This window comes from Ammodytes marinus, assembly GCF_949987685.1.
Source record: "Ammodytes marinus genome assembly, chromosome: 15".
Classification (NCBI taxonomy): Eukaryota; Metazoa; Chordata; class Actinopteri; order Uranoscopiformes; family Ammodytidae; genus Ammodytes; species Ammodytes marinus.
Window position 1 is genome coordinate 14,991,199 of NC_137219.1, and position 17,671 is coordinate 15,008,869.

Sequence of the window (17,671 nt, forward strand, 5' to 3'; positions counted from 1 at the left end):
CCTTTACCCAACCTCTAATCTTCCCAATAACACCTCCGGTTGTCCTGTCCCAATGCACCATACATGGCCTTGAGTCCAGCTGTGAGTCAAATTAATTAGGTGAACATATCTTGGTCCAAGCCAAGGGAGAGACCACCTTTGTAGGTGGATGATTCTGATTGGAGCAGTCCATCTGCTCTAAAGCAGAAGTGAGAGGGCAGAGGAGGACCACAGGGAGTGATTATCTTAAATGATCCGATGTAGTTCTTTAATGTTACAGTAAAAAAGAGAAAAAAAGCCAATTAATCTCACTCTATTCTTCTTGCAATATGCTACATTATCAACAAATGCCTACAGGGATTCAGGGGTCAACCACACTTCTGTCTTTCTCCATCAAATACACAATTAAGGCTGGGATTTCGCACAAAATAATGAATCTAATAGCCAGAGTCAGGAAGGGTTGTGTTGGTATTATACACGTATATGGTTGTGTACATTAGATGATCAAAGTTTTTTTTTTTTCTCGTATTCAGCCAAATTGATTGAAGGTCAATTACAGTAACTCTGCATACAAAGCTAAAGCATCTGCTGACGATTGGATTATAAAGATATCCTTAGATTACAATTTGCGCCATTAAATTCAATAATATTCATGGGTCTGAGGCAATGTGCCACAGCAGATGTTCCGGCCTTACAGCTTCAGCAGATTTCAGTCAAGCAGGTTAGCTTGGCTCTCCTGGATCCCGATAGAGAAATTGTGGGATGAGCGTGAGGAGCATCTCATTAATGCATATAGTCAAACTTGGTTCCCACAGCATTTTTCTGTTAAGTGATTTGATTACTTAATGGGACCTTCAGCGTTCACCCCACCCAGTCCGCTACAGCGTTAACATTTTTTGATTTGGCCTGAGCGTTGGAGGCCACTCTGCTCATTACACTACAGCTCCACTGTGTAAACAGAGAGCAGCATGAAAGGCAGTGAGGGGCCCCCACATGCCTGTGGGAGTACGGGGCGTACTTCATGGTTTATGCTTGAAAAAGAGACATAATCGTCCAGCTAATCTGGGGTTTGGTGTGGAATTCCTCTGGCATGAAGGCAAAAGCTTTCAGCAGATATGGCAATACACCAGGTTGACTTTAGGATTTAAAACTGGTTAAAAAACATAAACATATGGATAAATAATCTTTACTCGTCATGATTTGTTTCCCAAAGTCTATCAATGTAGTCACTACTAATAATGTAGAAACATCATGCTTTTCACAAGCTGAATTTATATTTATTCGTGAAATATTCAGTTTGGCCCTTAGATTAATAATATGAGAGCAGAACTAACTAAATATTGTTATTAAATTACTCAATTTAATATTTTCTAGTTTTTGGGATTTTAGGCAACTATTGCCCCCTAGTGTTAAAAATGGACAATGCCTTATATATAGTTCATTTAGATAATTTTCAATTAGAAGGAATCCTATACATAACAGTGTAAACCTTTACCTCTTTAACAGCAATTCCTGTCTGTCAGCAGGTGCTCATTTCTGGTGAAAGGTTTCAGTAGAAAAATGGGTTTCAATCTCACATGGGCTTGACTTTATTATTCAAATTCAATATAACCCATCATCACTGTAATTTATGCAAAGAAGAGTGTTCAAGAGCAAAAGCACAGTTAAGTCTCCTGCAGCTGTAAACTCATGGCTTTCATTGTGTTTTGCATATAAGCCCGCAAAACATTTGCAAAGCTAATCCTCCACCTTTAACATCCAAATGAGCACTGCGTTTGCTCACCACACCTTCCAGGCCTGTTTGGGATCCCAGTTGCTTGAACAAATACTTTGATGAGGAGATGTAGTTTTTTCATCATGTCTGTGCACTTGCAATCGTCTGCCATCTACCGTCACGGTCTTAATAACTACATTGAACAATGCAACTGCTCCTAGCAACTTAAATTGGTTTATAGTGTGGAACAAACAATTTTCATGAGTTCAAATGTTCAAATATTTATTTTAGTTCATTGACACTTCAGAACAGTGTTTTGTGATATATCAACAAAAACAAATTCTTAAAAAAAAGAAGGATAATACATACTATTTCACACATGTCATTACAGACTTTCAATTTCCCATTTTCTTAGCTTTATTTCCCCACAGATTTCCCCACAGAACCTTAAGGCCAGGACACACCGGCCCGATAATCGCCGTCGTAGAGTCGGAAGGGGGCGGGGACACGAATCTGTTTGGTGTGTGCCGTGAAATCGGTCGTCGTAGATGTCGTCGGGCTTCTTTTGAGCCGGCGGCGGGCAGTCTTTCAGTTGGAGCAATTTGATTTGTGGAGGGCTAGCGAATTAGTGAAGCCCGGAAGTGAGGCGGGTAGCACAAACAGCTAACAACAGTTAGCCATCGTTTTAATGTGTTTGTTCGTTTGTTTCGTTCAGCGAGTACTCACATGCATCAACCCTTGTTGACTGCTCGACACCATGCTCGACACTCTCTGCTAAAAATGGTGCTCTTTATGGTCCATAAATATAAATACGTATTTCTATCTATGTTTATGGTCTAGAGAGCCGTCCCATCATTTCCGGCTTCCGTATTTTTTCGGGCCACAATACAGATTAGCGCCGCCTGCTGTTATGGAGACATTACGTCCCGCGCAGAGCGTACGGAAAGTCAGCAGTCGGTTTGGTGTGTTCTTTGCACTTTTTCGGTCGCGACGGGAAGACTGGAGCTCCCTGAATCGGCAGTCTCCATTTTTGGGTAGTCGGACTGGTGTGTGCTGGCCTTTAGACTTTTCTTCGAATGTGCAGGATGTGGATGTCTGGACTACTAAACTCTGGGTCCTGCTTGTCCTCTGGGATCTCCTCGCAGCTGAAGTGCCGCTGCAGCAACTAAAAAGATAACACAAACACACACACACACACACACGACCATGATCATTGAGAGGTGATGGCAAACATGTCAACTTCTTACTATTTATTAATTTATTACTATTTACAAACAGAACATGACAGTTGCGTTCTCACCTGAAAAAACTGCCTTTCCACTTGTGGGTTGACGCCCTCTGTGCGTTGCTCGTAACAGCAAATAATGCAGGTGTCTGGTCCAGAGAGCAGCTTCAGGCACTCCACCAGTGGAACAATAGACTGAGTGGAGGTAAACAGAGTCACAACAAGATATACAGTGTTACACTTTCAAGTTGGTTCTGTTTTGCAATACTAACAATGATATAGTGCAAATTTGCAACAGGGCCATGGCTAAATAGTGGAACACTATAGTAAAGGAATTACCTGCTCATAATAGATGCAATCTGCCATAAGGATGAAATGTGGGGGAGGCAAGAAGTCAGACACATCTTCACCCCTTTAAGAAGAGTATAAATTAGACAGCTAGCATTTGGACATGACTGATATAATATATAAAGACATGCAGCTTGGATATGTGAGGAATATATAAAAGACAAAATACGAGTACAAACCATTTCAGTACCTTGGCAGTAATTGAGCCACTGACAAGTGCCTTGTTTTCCTGGATGTTCACCTTCAGGAGTGTCTGCAAATCCTCCAGGTCTGTCACAGTGACTTCAGCTCTGTGGGTTTTAATACACACATTCATAAAATACTGTCCTTTGGCCTATTATAACCTATTAACGTACATGTATATTTTTACACGATAGAGCAACACACACACACACACACACTCTCTCTCTCTCTCTCTCCTCTCACCCCAGTGTTGCTGCCATAAGTCCAACTACTCCCGTCCCAGCTCCTAACTCCACTACACTCCTGCCAGCCCAAGCGTTCACCCCCGAGGACGGTTCATAAAATTGTTTGGTCTCTAAATATTTGGCCAGAACGATAGCTGCGTCCCATACAACGCAGCCGACATCTCCCAAGTAGCATTGCTTAACTTTCAGGGTACAACTGTCGTTTTTCTCTATTTCCCTCACAAAATAATGACTATCGTCCTCATCAGCCGCCATGCTGGCTGAGGCAGGAACAAGAAGAGTACTTCCGGTGAAAGAATTTCCATAATAAAATACATTACACGTTGAGCAAATAAAAATACAGCTATTAATTCTGCAGAATGCCGCATGTGACAATAATAATAATTAGCAAGGGTGGTCAAAATCTGCCAACGGTAAGCTCCTCCCTTTGACAAAAAATAAATAGTTTAATTTCTGCTATTTCTTCTACAGGTACAGGAACACATTGTAAGTTATTGCTCGTTAAACATTGGACATGTTTCTACATAGGCTATATTAAAAACATTATGATCCACAAAAAAAATCAATCATCCGAATAAAAGTATGCTTTCTATTAATCAATTTTTACACAGCACGAAGGTTAAAGAAAAAAGTAAGTAGTAAAGGAGTAGCCTATTACGTAGTAGTCAATTAAGTTACATTGTGGCGTGTAGAGACGGGAGTCGGAGGCGGAGTGTCAAAAGACGGAGCTAACTGCTTTAATGACATTAATACACTTGTCGAGTAACAACAACGGAGCAGACAGTAAACTCTTGATAGTCTCAAAACGCCAACAAGACAAAACAGGAAATTCCCCCAGTCATAACAGTTCCCCCGGAACCCCGGAACTTCAGTTCCATAGGTGAATTATGTAAGATCACTACACAAGCCCCCCCAGAATTCACCCATAGTCAAAGTCCCCGTGCCGCTTTTGCACGATGGCCCGGCCGCGACTAGAACGAGTGGCAGGGGCCGAAGAGGGGAGGGGCGTGGTGGGTGCGGCAGGACCAAGCCCAGGACTGGGCGGCAACGGCACCGACAAGGCGGCAGGGAGCCCAGCGGGGCGTGGCAACGGGGGGCGTCCACGGCGCGGAGCCTGGGCCAACTCCAACGGTCTGGAAATGTCCACGTGGGCAGGCTTGATCCTGTCGACAGAGACAGTCTCGGGCCTACCACCGACGTCCACGACCAGGCTCTTATCCCCGTGTTGCAAGACCCTAAACGGCCCGTCATAGGGGGGGCGCAACGGTCCACGGTGGGCGTCGTGGCGGATGAACACAAACTCCGCCGTGTGCAGATTGGGTGGCACCAGGGAAACGGGGGTGCAGTGATGCGAAGTGGGGACGGGTGCGAACTGCTTGGCGACCTCCAGCAGAGAGGACCGCTGCCTGGCCGCCGACCAGGGTGTTGTGGCGTTCGGAATGAAATCCCCTGGAACTCGCAGCACCTGACCGTAGACTAACTCGGCAGACGAGGACTGCAGGTCCTCCTTAGGCGTTTGTCCAACCAGTTGCCGTCCGTCAAACTGGCACGCAAGGCCGCCTTCATGGAGCGATGGAACCGCTCGCACAAACCATTAGCCTGAGGATGGTATGCGGTAGTGCGATGCAGTTTAACCCCCAGATCCTTGGCAACCACATTCCAGATCTCCGAGGTAAACTGTGCACCCCGGTCGGAGGAGAGGTCCGAAGGTGTCCCAAAGCGCGCGACCCACGTGCCGATAAACGCACGGGCCACATCGGAAGACGATGTCGAGGTGAGTGGCACAGCTTCAGGCCAACGCGTCGTCCTGTCCACCATCGTGAGGAGGTGGGTGAAACCATGCGAAGGGGGGAGTGGCCCCACCAGGTCGATGTTGACATGGTCGAACCTCCTACCAGGGACGACGAATGGCTCCAACGGGGCCTTGGTGTGGCGGTGCACTTTTGCACGCTGACAGGACACACACGAGTCGACCCAGGCCCGTACGTCCTTCTTCAGTCCTTTCCAGACAAACTTCTGAGAGACCAGCCTCACGGACGCCCTCCTACCGGGATGGGACAGGCCGTGTATTGCCTCGAAAACAGCCCGCTGCCAGCCGGCAGGGACCAGTGGCCTGGGCTGGCCGGTGGAGAGGTCACACCATAACCTGACCCCTGAGTCGCCGATCGCCACTTTTTCCAGGCGCAGCCCGGTGTCCGAGTCTTTGAGGGACTGAAAACCGTGGTCCGTGGCCTGTTCCGCACTCATACGCGAGTAGTCGAGATCCAGCTGCACCGCGCCGACGATCACTCTGGAGAGGCAATCCGCGACCACGTTGGATTTGCCAGCGATGTGCCTGATGTCCGTGGTATACTCAGAGATGAATGACAGCTGGCGCTGTTGGCGGGCGGACCACGGCTCGGCTACCTTGGACATGGAGAACGTGAGGGGTTTGTGGTCCACAAAAACCGTAAACTGACGGCCCTCCAGGGCGAAGCGGAAATGACGGATTGCCAGCCAGACGCCGAGCAGCTCCCTGTCGAAAGTACTGTATTTGCGCTCCCGGGGTACCAGCTGGCGGCTGAAAAAGGCGAGCGGTTGCCAGGCGCCACCGTCCCACTGCTCTAACACCGCGCCAACCGCGTAGTCGGACGCGTCGGTTGTGAGGGCCACCTGAGCTCCGGGCAACGGGTGGACCAACAACGCGGCCCGGCTCAATGCAGTCTTAGTGTCCTCGAACGCTCTGTCCCTCTCTGCAGTCCAGTCGACGTCTTGGCCGGGCGCCTTGTCCTTGAGGGCCTCATACAGCGGGCGCATAGTGTGGGCCGCCCGGTGTATGAATCGGTGATAGAAGGTGACCATCCCCAGGAACTCCCGGAGCCCCCGGGCCGAACGTGGGCGGGGAAAGTTGGAAACAGCCTCCACCTTCGACGGAAGGGGGACGGCACCATCCCTGTTGATGAGGTGCCCGAGGAACTGGATGGACGGCACCCCAAAAACACACTTCGCCGGGTTAATGATCAAGCCGTGGCGGTCGAGCCTTGTGAAGAGGGCCCGGAGGTGTGTGAGGTGCTCCTCCTCCGAGGAACTGGCGACCAGGACATCGTCCAAGTAGACGAAGATGAAAGGCATGTCCCTCAGCGCCGAGTCCATCAGCCGCTGGAAGGACTGGGCCGCGTTTTTCAGGCCGAATGGCATCCTGAGGAACTCAAACAACCCAAACGGAGTGACCACAGCTGTCTTCGGGACATCCGCAGGGTGCACCGGAACCTGGTGGTAGCCCCGCACAAGGTCGACTTTGGAAAACAGGAGCTTGCCCGCCAGATGCACGGAGAAGTCCTGAATATGGGGCACTGGATAGCGGTCGGGCGTGGTGGCGTCATTCAGGCGGCGGTAGTCTCCACATGGGCGCCAGCCGCCATCCTGCTTCGGAACCATGTGGAGTGGCGAGGACCACGGACTGTCGGAACGGCGAATGATGCCCAGGCGCTCCATGTTGGCGAATTCAGCCTTAGCAACCGCCAGTCTCTCCGGAGCGAGCCGTCGGGCCCTGGCATGGACAGGGGGCCCTTTCGTCTCAATATGGTGCTCCACACCGTGTTTCGTCGACGTGGACGAGAAGGTTGGTTGCAGCAGGCTAGAGAACTCTCTGAGCAGCCGCTGGTACTTGTCACCCTCAGAGAGCGAGCTAGAAAGGCCGTCGTATGTCCCCTCATCGCAGACACATGCGAACGAGGAGAAGGTCAATGCGTCCACCAGGCGCTCGTTCTTGACATCAACCAGCAGCCCGTGTGCGCACAGAAAATCTGCGCCGAGGAGGGGGAAGGAGACGTCGGCTGTAACAAAATCCCATGTGAACCGTTGACCTCCAAAACATAAATCCACAGACTTCGTGCCATACGTTCGGATCGGGGTGTCGTTGGCAGATGTCAAGGGAGGGCCGTGCAACCCGCCGGCGGCGTCGTCCACCGTAGCCGGCACCACGCTCCTCTGTGCACCGGTGTCGCAAAGGAATTTACGCCTGGAGAGGGTGTCCACGATGAACAGCAGCCGGCCCTTTGTGCCTGCGCTCACGGCCACTACTGAGCGCAGGCCTTGGCGTTTCCCGCCGCGTTGAAAGTGCACGGAGAGCGGCACTTTTTTGCCTTGGCCCCGAAACGTGCATGGAAATAGCACAAGCCCGCAGCGGTAAGGCTGTCGGTGGACGCGTGTCCTCCGCCAAGGGGAGCGCTGCTGCCCGCACGAGTGTAACTGCGTGTCGGGGCCAGCACATCCGGGGCGAAACGCTGGGTGGCCAGAAAGAACCTGTCTGCCTCCTCTGCCAGAGCCCGTGGCTCCGTGATGGATGTATTCGCGAGCGCTGTCTGGACGTGTGGTGGCATGTGTCGCAGGAAGAGTTCGATGAAAAGGAAATTTGGTACCTCCGTGCCCAGCAGGTTTAACATCATTTCCATATGTTCGGAGGGTTTGCTGTCCCCCAGGCCTTGAATGGCAAGAAGACGCCGGGCTCTTTCCGATCTTGACAGTTCAAAGATTTTGAGGAGGTAAGCCTTGAGCCCTGCATATTTATTTTGGGCAGGAGGAGATGTAATAAAGCTTACTGCCCTGGCTGCAGTGGAGCTCTCCAGTGCTGAGACGACGTGGTAATAGCGTGTGGCATCATCCGTAATCCCACGGAGGGTGAACTGAGCCTCTGCCTGTGCGAACCACGTTGCCGCGGACGTCTCCCAGAACTTCGGCAGTTTGAGAACGATGGAAAGCGCCATGCTGTTGCGATCGATATTCAAATCAGTCTCGGAATCTTCAGCGGGACTGACGTCAGGGTCACCAATGTGGCGTGTAGAGACGGGAGTCGGAGGCGGAGTGTCAAAAGACGGAGCTAACTGCTTTAATGACATTAATACACTTGTCGAGTAACAACAACGGAGCAGACAGTAAACTCTTGATAGTCTCAAAACGCCAACAAGACAAAACAGGAAATTCCCCCAGTCATAACAGTTCCCCCGGAACCCCGGAACTTCAGTTCCATAGGTGAATTATGTAAGATCACTACAACATTATATTAGTTTTATTTTATTTTATCTAACGTGTGGCTCATAGCTCAGGCACACAGGTTTGCCCGTAGTAGTGGAAGGGCCCTTAGACTCTATTTTTCTCCCTTTTACCTAATTATTATTTTCATTATTAATCTATTGGATCTGAAAGGGGAAACATTAAACCACCATAAACAACATTGTAAACCAATCTATCATATCAATCAATAAAGTCAATCTATTATATCATATCAATCTATCATCATATCAATCAATCAAGGCAGTTAAACCAATCAGTAGGCCTACATTTTTTCAATAATGTCAATGGCTGTGGTTTTTTAATGGACATGCGCAGATGCTATCTGCTTATTGGCATTCGCGCGCAACGTTGGCTCGTATATTCCGTGTGGGTAGTAGCACACTGTTTGTTGTGTGACTTTAACCATGGACCTATAAAGAAAGACTTTAACATATGTTTAGCTATTAGTATATTAATTGACTTTGAGAGATGTACTAAGGAGTTGGGTAAATTACACGTCTATCGGCTGGCCTCTTGAGTCCTTCATCTTTTCAAGATGTTTCACAGCAGCACAGAGGAGGTAACAACTGGTGGGGACACCCCGGAGGATGGACAAACCTGGGGGGTGTCCCCCATCATGCCCATGGACGTAAGCGGACTAAACGTAACTACTTCGTGCGGTCCCGCGTCGGCTTCCTCCACTTCTTCCCACCAAAGTTTAGATGAAGGCAGCACGAGCTCTGGACATGTCCCATCTCTCCCCCGGATCGCCTCAGGTGATGATCAGTCTAACTAGCCAGAGCAATTTAAGCTAACTCTAGCATCTCTGACATGGACCTAAAAACAAGAGGATCTGACCTTAAATCCAGCCTAGGTGGTACCACAAAATACGTTACAATTATTACGTAACAATATGTGTTAAATACGTTAAAATTTAATTACAATGACATGTTTGGCATTCAATTCTCGAATCTTTGAATTGAAGTGGATAATCATATTAGGACAATGGGGCAACGTTTGTAAGAGTTAAAAAAACATTGTCTCTCACTATAGTAATAACATGACAAAGACCATCTCCTCATATCCTGTCTCCACCATAGGTCCTTTCCATCAGAGCGTAAGCAGGTTAACTGGGACCAATCCTCTCCTTTCATCTACCTCAGAAAGCTCCCCCTTCGTCCGCAGCATTGGAGGAACACCGAGACTCAGAAAGGCCCTGGGGTCACACCCTGCGCGCACCCCACTGACAGATCACAGCGGTATGACTCCAGCCCAGAGCTAATACTTCAAGTGGGTGTCAAACGTGCATATAATTCTGATTTGCCGGTTTGGATTATTTTTTTTTTTGCAGCAACGAGCTGCTCCTCTGTAACCACCACCTCTGGTGCCTCTGTGATTGTGGCGGTGGTTGAAGGGCGCGGTTTAGCCAGGGGGGAGATTGGCATGGCCAGCCTCAACTTGAAGTGTCCAGAGCTTGTTCTCTCTCAGTTTGCAGACACTGGGACATATGCCAAAGTGAGCCATGCACTTGTCTTAAAATGCTACAGTCTATGTTAATTAGCTCAATTAGCTGTTTATCATTGTGACACTCAACAGAGATTCTTGAAATAGAGGGTTCTTGTCTCTTCTGAAGGTCATAACTAAGATTCACATGCTGGTGCCACTGGAGATACTGATGCCGGACACAGCCAGTGAGAAGGGGAAAGGGACCAAGCTGTTCAACCTCATCACAGAGAACTTTCCGGTACCAATTCAGGATAGGTCGATTTCATTAAGCAGAAATTAGCTCACTTATACTGAACCGTTAATATGAGGTAGTTTGCCATTTTATTATGTTCTTTTTTGTTGTTGTCAGGGAGTAGCTTTCACTGCTATCCAAAGGAGGTATTTTAACGAGAGGAAAGGACTGGAGTACATTCAGCAGCTGTGTGCTCCAGAATTTGGCACCGTCGTCATGGAAGTGCAAGCAAAGTACGCCACTGAGCACGATAATGTATATATGTGACGCTACATGTTTTTTTGTTTTTTTTTAACCACCAAATGTCACCATTTGTTTAGGTATTATTGTCTGGCAGCAGCAGCCGCTGTGCTGAAATATTTAGAGTTCATCCAGAACTCTGTCTACGCTGCCAAGTCTCTCAAAGTGAGCTTCAGAGGCAGTGAACAGACGGCCATGATCGACTCGGCGTCTGCCACTAACTTGGAGTTGGTGGTCAATAATAGGGACCACAAGTAAGGGGGCAAGGCCTATGAAAGCTCCTCAAATTTAAATGCTGCTTGTGTGATCATATAAACATTCAGTCTGTGTGTCTGTGTATAGGAGTGAACATAGTCTTTTGGGGGTACTCAACCACACCAAAACACCTGGTGGCGCTAGAAGGTTACGCTCCAACATTCTGGAGCCTCTGGTTGACGTGGACACCATCAACATACGCCTGGACACCATACAAGAGCTGCTGCAGGACGAGGAGCTCTTCTTTGGCCTGAAGAATGGTCAGAAAAGAACACAAAGAGAGTTCTGATCATCAAACATTAAGATATCGTTCATATTCGAGACACTGTATGCGAAATATCTGTTCTTCTGCACTCCCTAGCCATAGGTCACTTCCTCGACATTGACCAGCTGCTCTCAGTTCTCGTCCAAATCCCGAAGCAGGAAACGGTAAGTACTGTACTTTCGTCAGCCGTGATTTGCGTATGAAGATTTATTTCATTGCGCTGGAATGTCTTGTCACGGCAGGAATTCATGTTTGTGTATTTTGTAATGGCCAAATAATTTCACACATGTGAAATATGAGTCTGTCTTTTTTTTTTTCTTTGGTGCATTCCTCAGTACTTACACTGTGTCTTCTACAGGTTCAGGTGGCAGAGTCAAAAATCACCCACGTCATTCAGCTGAAACACACACTGGATCTGGTGCCACGGTTACGGGTCTGTGTCTGAACGTAGAGATGCGATTAGTTCAAAATCATTCTTCTGCCAAAAATATATATTTTACTCCAAAAACATTGTACTGCCTGTTATTCATGTAAGTATTTGAGCATTACTCTTTATATTGCCACTTATGTGTAGACGGTGTTGAAGAACTGCAACACAGCTCTGCTTAAAGCATACAGCACCTCACTGGATGACAACAGGTACTTAGCCCAGATGTGTGTATGTCTGATGTATATATTTACTGATGTATATATATACTACTGTCTACACTCTTCTTCTAATGAATATTCTTGTGTCCACCTCAGGTTTGACATGATCCTAGAGCAGATCAAGACAGTTATTAATGACGACACTACTTACCTGAAGGGGAGCCTGAACATGCGCACCCAGAAGTGTTACGCTGTCCGCCCCAACATTAACGAGTTTCTGGACATAGCGCGCAGAGCTTACACAGAGATAGTGGACGATATTGCAGGTCTGTATTCTGGCTGCTCGGTTAGTGTCCTGTAAACCCAAATCCACAAAATCCTCCTTACTATGGAATTTGGGGAGTTAGTTAGCATTACTGGCATATTTTTCAATCGAAATGAAAGATATTGATAAGTTTGATAAACTTTACAGAAATTCTGTTTAGATGAGGCGGGCTATGCTCTGGCTCCTATTACACAATAAGAATTTGTAACCAATCACGTCAGTTCTCTGCCTGTGCGTTCTATAACAAAACAATGATTGTTGCCATGGAGACAATTGTATACGGCCACGCCCACATGGTCCTGTCAAATGGTCTGGATAGTAAAAAGGCTGTTTAAAAAAAAACTAAGATTAAGGTCTTTGTCAAAGCTTTTTTAAAGAGACACCTAACTTTCAAATCATATATTGATTTTTTCACAATTTTAGACCAGGTTTCTAGAGGCTTTAAAGACATGTCATTGTGTTGCACAGGCCTAGTGAACCAAATGGCGGAAAAATATGGCTACCCAATGCGCACCAGCTTCAGCACAGCTCGGGGTTTCTTCATCCAGGTGAAGCTTGAAGGAGCTGTCTTGCCTGAAGGGAAACTCCCTGCAGAGTTCATCAAGGTATGTATATAGTATAGTCCACTAAAGGCAGGGGAGGCAAGAACACTGAGGGTGTATTCACACATGCCGTGTTTAGTTCGGTTGAAACGAACTCAGATGCACTTCCGCCTTTGGTGCGCATCTTTCAGACATGTGTGAATACAGCAATCGCACTTGGGGGCGGACCAAACAAGCGGTCCGAGACCCAACTGAAGAGGTGGTCTCGATGCGCTTCCATACGCACTCTGCTGCAGTTCGTTTGTGGTGTGAATTTGTCCGGACTCGATCCGACCCAATTGCAGGAAGCACTGTGCCTTTTATCTTTTAATAAATCGCCGTCAGCTTCACATTATGGGAAAGTGTTGTTGTCGCCATTGTTAGGAAGATTAGTTGTGGTTTGACCGGAAGCCCCGAGCGAATATATTACATTTGATAGACAGGACGCGTAAACATGCTGATGTTCAGCGATCAGATGAAGGAGGGGGAGCGTCTCCTGCACAGTGACAACAGGTTCACGCCGCGCTTTGCATGAAGTGCGTGTTTTTATTTTGCTTCCCATGTTACGGGACCGTCAATACTATGCCCGTGTCAGTTTGGAGCTGAGCCGCGCCAAACTCACACCCAGCTGACACACAGCTAAATCAGCTGTGTGTCAGCTTGAGCCTATTCCTCGCGAGCCGTGCGTCCAGCAGCAATTATACAGTAAATATTATGTTTCACATCGTATGCTACAAGCCACACATTGACACAGGCCTACTTATTATAACCATATGAAACAACAATAATTTTATGTTTTTTTATTTTATTTATAGGCTAGATGTAGGCATATATATTTATTTATTATTCTTAACCCCATATCGTATCAGTTATATATTTCACAGTTTTCACTTCGTGCTTCCTGCTTCTCTCCAGCCCAGAATGTCTGTCCAATGAATGAATGACCTCAGATCACGTGTGGTTTTACTTCTTAATGCTGGTTCACTTGCAAAAGGGGCAATATGAAAGTGGACCACACCAAACAAAAAAAATCTAAACTCTATTTGGTCTGGACCAAAGCAAGTGAACTAGCGGACTTTCCCTGAGAGCTAACAGACAGACTAATTAAGATCAGAAAAAAACGGGTTAATTCCACATCGGCCATGAATGAAGGAAGTTAATTTGTGCCCATGGGGACAGTAACATTTTACCAATGTGTCAATCATTGAATGAACGCCGGGTTTGCCACCTTTAGGTTACTAAGCACAAGAACAACTACAGCTTCACAACAGCAGACCTGATGAAGATGAATGACCGCTGTGACGAGGCCCTGAGGGAGATCTTCCACATGTCCTATGTGTAAGGGAGATCACCCATCCCATGACCTCCAATCATGCACAACACTGTATATTGCATGCAGTTAATTACACCGTAAACTGACTATTGAAAGAGAGAATGACTTGCTTTGTACAAAGGGCTGTCCTTTGATCATGGGATTTGGTATAGCAAAGAGTGGATTTAATCGGTCAAATTCTTTTTCTGGAATTCTTTTGCCTCCACACATGAATACGATTACGTGGAATATTCGTCTAAGTTCAAAGCTTATCTTTTTAATATTGTTTGGATGCCAGAGATGTGACTTTTATTTTACCCTTACAACTGTCTTAATCCCCAAATAAAAGGTCACACATTATTTCTTAGCTGACCAAATAATGGGTTTACTCATTTATTTAAGGGGGGCACTGCAAGTAGTCGGGGCATTAAGGGCTGATTTAGATCAAGTCATGTTTTTCTACTTTGTGTCCACTAGAGGGTGCTGTTTGTTAGATACTTCCTTACCTTCACGCTTTGCTCCTTCAATATCTAACCTTTCTCCTTGCAGGGTGATATGCCAACTTCTGAGCACTATCCACGAGCACATTCACTGCCTTTACAAGCTCTCTGATGCTGTGTCAATGCTGGACATGTTGCTGTCACTGGCCAATGCATGCACCATCTCAGACTACGGTAACTATGCGTCACTATTCCATTTCTGGTCTCAAGCCAGCCAACTGTCAATCAACCTTGAGGGAGTCGGATTTGTTGTCTGAGGGAGTGCTGTATGCACCTTAGGCAGCACCCAGCCAACGTCACATGCATGACAGCTAGAAACCGCTCAACAGAGCTGGCAGTGCCGCTGGCCTTAGCTGTGTGTGTGTGTGTGTGTGTGTGTGTGTAGTGTGAAGGTTGTGGTTAGCACCAGCACCAGTAAGCCACGTGGGTGGTGAGCGCTTGGCCTTCAGCTGTCTGAAAGTGTATCTCCACCACAGGCATGTGCTGACTGCCTGCCCCCTTTTATCCCAGCCAGATTCTACTAAGGTTACCCCTTGTTACGTAAGTGTGCACTGGTGCGCTGTATTTACCCAGACAAATCTCCCCAGCAGCTAGATAGATGGCTTCAGCCACTGCACACATCTCTCAAATATTATTTATTTTTATTTTACTGTTACAAATCTCTCATGTAAACAACCAGCATTTAGCTAATGTAAGAATTTAGATTGATGAAAGCTTACATGTTTCTTGTGAAATGTACACATCATTGGTACTCATTGAGTGACAGTTTACTGGCTATACACAGTATGTTTGTAATAACATATCAAAATGCTAACTCATACGATATAGCTGTTTTTTTATTCATTTAGATTTTTGAGTGTTATTACATCGACAAAATACCAGCAACTTGTGGTATTTTTCATTGTTGTTTTCCTTTGTGCTGTGTCTGCCAGTGCGTCCGGAGTTCACAGACACACTGGCCATCAAGCAAGGTCGTCACCCCATTCTGGAGCGAATGGCTGGACAGCAGCCCATATCGAACAATAGCTACATCTCCGAGGGCAGCAACTTTGTCATCATCACCGGACCCAACATGAGCGGCAAGTCCACCTACCTCAAGCAGGTGGCGCTGTGTCAGATCATGGCTCAGATAGGTCAGCAGCAGCTTTTCAGCCGCACGTGAATTGGGAATGCAAGGCAGATCAGAGCTTACGCATTGTTTTGACATGAAGACCTTGCATTACTATTCCAGGCTCCTTTGTCCCTGCCGAGTATGCCTGTTTCCGTGTTGCCGATCAGATTTTCACCAGAATTGGTGTGGACGACGATTTTGAAACTAGCTCTTCCACCTTCATGTTGGAAATGAAGGAGGTATGGATAAATATAGTATATGTTGTTTTACATCAGGGCAGCTCACATGCTTTAGTTCACATTTACAGTATGATCATGCAATTGTCATTTGACTGAATATTTCCTCCCTCAAGATCTCCTACATTATCCACAATGTGAGTGACAGGTCCCTGATCATCATAGATGAGTTGGGGCGAGGCACCAGTGCTGAGGAAGGCATCGGCATCTGTCACTCAGTTTGTGAGTTCCTCCTTAGCCTCAAGGTAGAGTGTGCCTCAAAACAATCCTGCACTGTCACTTATTTTGAAGTGCTTTCAATTAAAACCAGATGAATCACATTCCCATGCTATATATACAATTTTAATTGGTATTGTCTGTTGAGGTACACCCCTTAGGACAACTGTAAAGCCGTAAAACAAATAAAAGGGACAGCGCGTGTTTTAATCTTTAAGGTGTGGGCTGTTTCCCTGCCGTTTGCAGGCGTTCACCCTGTTTGCCACACACTTCCTTGAGCTGTGCCAACTGGAGTCTCTTTATCCCAATGTGGAGAACCAGCACATGGAGGTGCAGCACACACGCAGCAGTGACACTGGTGCTGAGAGTGTGGTGTATACATACTTGCTGAATAGAGGATGCTCTGAGGAACGGAACTATGGTACAGAGTCAGCAATGCAAAGTACTATCCTGTTGAAAATGATCACGAAAATGGGTCTAACAGAGCTTCTGTTTCCTCTTCTAGGTCTGAGAGCAGCAGAAATGACGGCACTTCCTTCAAGCATAATCCAAGATGCAAAGACAATTGCCTCCAAAGTTAGCCAGCAGCTTCTGGTATGGTTCATATACAGAGCTTGCCTGTACTGAGTCACATCAACCTATTGTCTATTTAACATATACAGACCATTTAGGAGGTGCTTTTACAACATGTCCCTCGTTGTCCAGTAATTTACAAGACACAAATATTGTAGCATAAAAAAGTGAAATGCTGTTCTTGGACCTCTTAATGATGGATAGCACAATGTTTTTGTGTCCCTTCAAAGTTGCAGTAAGCAATTCTGGAGAATGCTTGTTGTCCAAATAACTTTTTGTCAAATTAAGTGAATATCTCCTCAAGATCCGCTACCTATACGTACTGTGTGTGCGCGCTGAAAAGGTTCCAGTGTTTAGACACAGCCTAGGCCCTGTGAACAGGTATGTTGCTCGGTACGGTGGGCCCCTATTACACACCCTTTGTTTACATACTAGTTTGTGGAGCCTAGACTGTGTATGAACACCAGATTTTTTTCAGCGCATACAGTCCAGACAGGTATTGGATCATAAGAGATATTCACAGATTTTGACAATGGAGACTCCACCTTTAAATAATCACAGTATGTAGCTTGTATATAAGGCCTGTGGTGTGCTTTATTATCGTTCTAGGCCAAACATCACAGTGATCCAGAAACACAGAGGCACAGAGCTGTGTATCACCTGGCCACTCGCCTCCTGCAAACTGCCAGGAACTCCAGACTGGACCCAGACAGCTTGCGTATGTATCTAAAGGGCCTGAGGAAGCAATATGAGGCAGATCTACAGGCAGCAGGGCAGCCAGCATCCATTGATACAGAAGAGGAATGACTGACTCAGCCTTACTGTGGGGAGGAGGGGTGGTGATACACTGATGAGTGTGTTCATCATTACTGGGCATATTGTGTTTATTGATCAGCTTATTTGGTAATAATTCCAGTATTCATGTTTTTTTTTTTACAATATAGCCATGTTCATTTTAGATATTTTAATGATTGTTGCACAATATGTGTTAAATCTTGAAGAAATT

At 46.6% G+C, this 17,671-nt stretch overlaps 2 protein-coding genes across 3 annotated transcripts; one reads left to right on the top strand and one right to left on the bottom strand.

Moving 5' to 3' along the window:
• Positions 1-1,728: 1,728 nt before the first annotated feature.
• Positions 1,729-3,967, bottom strand: vcpkmt (valosin containing protein lysine (K) methyltransferase; the record flags this gene model as incomplete). 2 transcript variants are annotated; one of them, XM_080042066.1, is made up of 6 exons in its annotated part: positions 1,729-2,140; positions 2,754-2,858; positions 2,994-3,113; positions 3,258-3,330; positions 3,446-3,556; positions 3,693-3,949. In XM_080042066.1, the coding sequence occupies 5 exons, from the start codon at positions 3,947-3,949 to the stop codon at positions 2,754-2,756; spliced, it is 666 nt and encodes a 221-aa protein (XP_079898192.1). In that variant the 3' UTR covers positions 1,729-2,140. The 2 variants fall into 2 exon arrangements, with proteins under 2 accessions (XP_079898192.1, XP_079898193.1); XM_080042067.1 differs by having other exon boundaries at positions 1,729-2,858; positions 3,693-3,967.
• A 6,186-nt stretch (positions 3,968-10,153) lies between these two features.
• Positions 10,154-17,472, top strand: msh4 (mutS homolog 4; the record flags this gene model as incomplete). Its single annotated transcript, XM_080042003.1, has 18 exons — positions 10,154-10,240; positions 10,359-10,469; positions 10,581-10,696; positions 10,784-10,957; positions 11,046-11,218; positions 11,320-11,387; positions 11,582-11,656; positions 11,798-11,862; positions 11,968-12,137; positions 12,605-12,741; positions 13,952-14,055; positions 14,579-14,703; positions 15,462-15,662; positions 15,761-15,879; positions 15,993-16,121; positions 16,339-16,513; positions 16,598-16,686; positions 17,275-17,472. The coding sequence occupies exons 1-18, from the start codon at positions 10,169-10,171 to the stop codon at positions 17,470-17,472; spliced, it is 2,301 nt and encodes a 766-aa protein (XP_079898129.1). The 5' UTR covers positions 10,154-10,168.
• Positions 17,473-17,671: the final 199 nt, after the last annotated feature.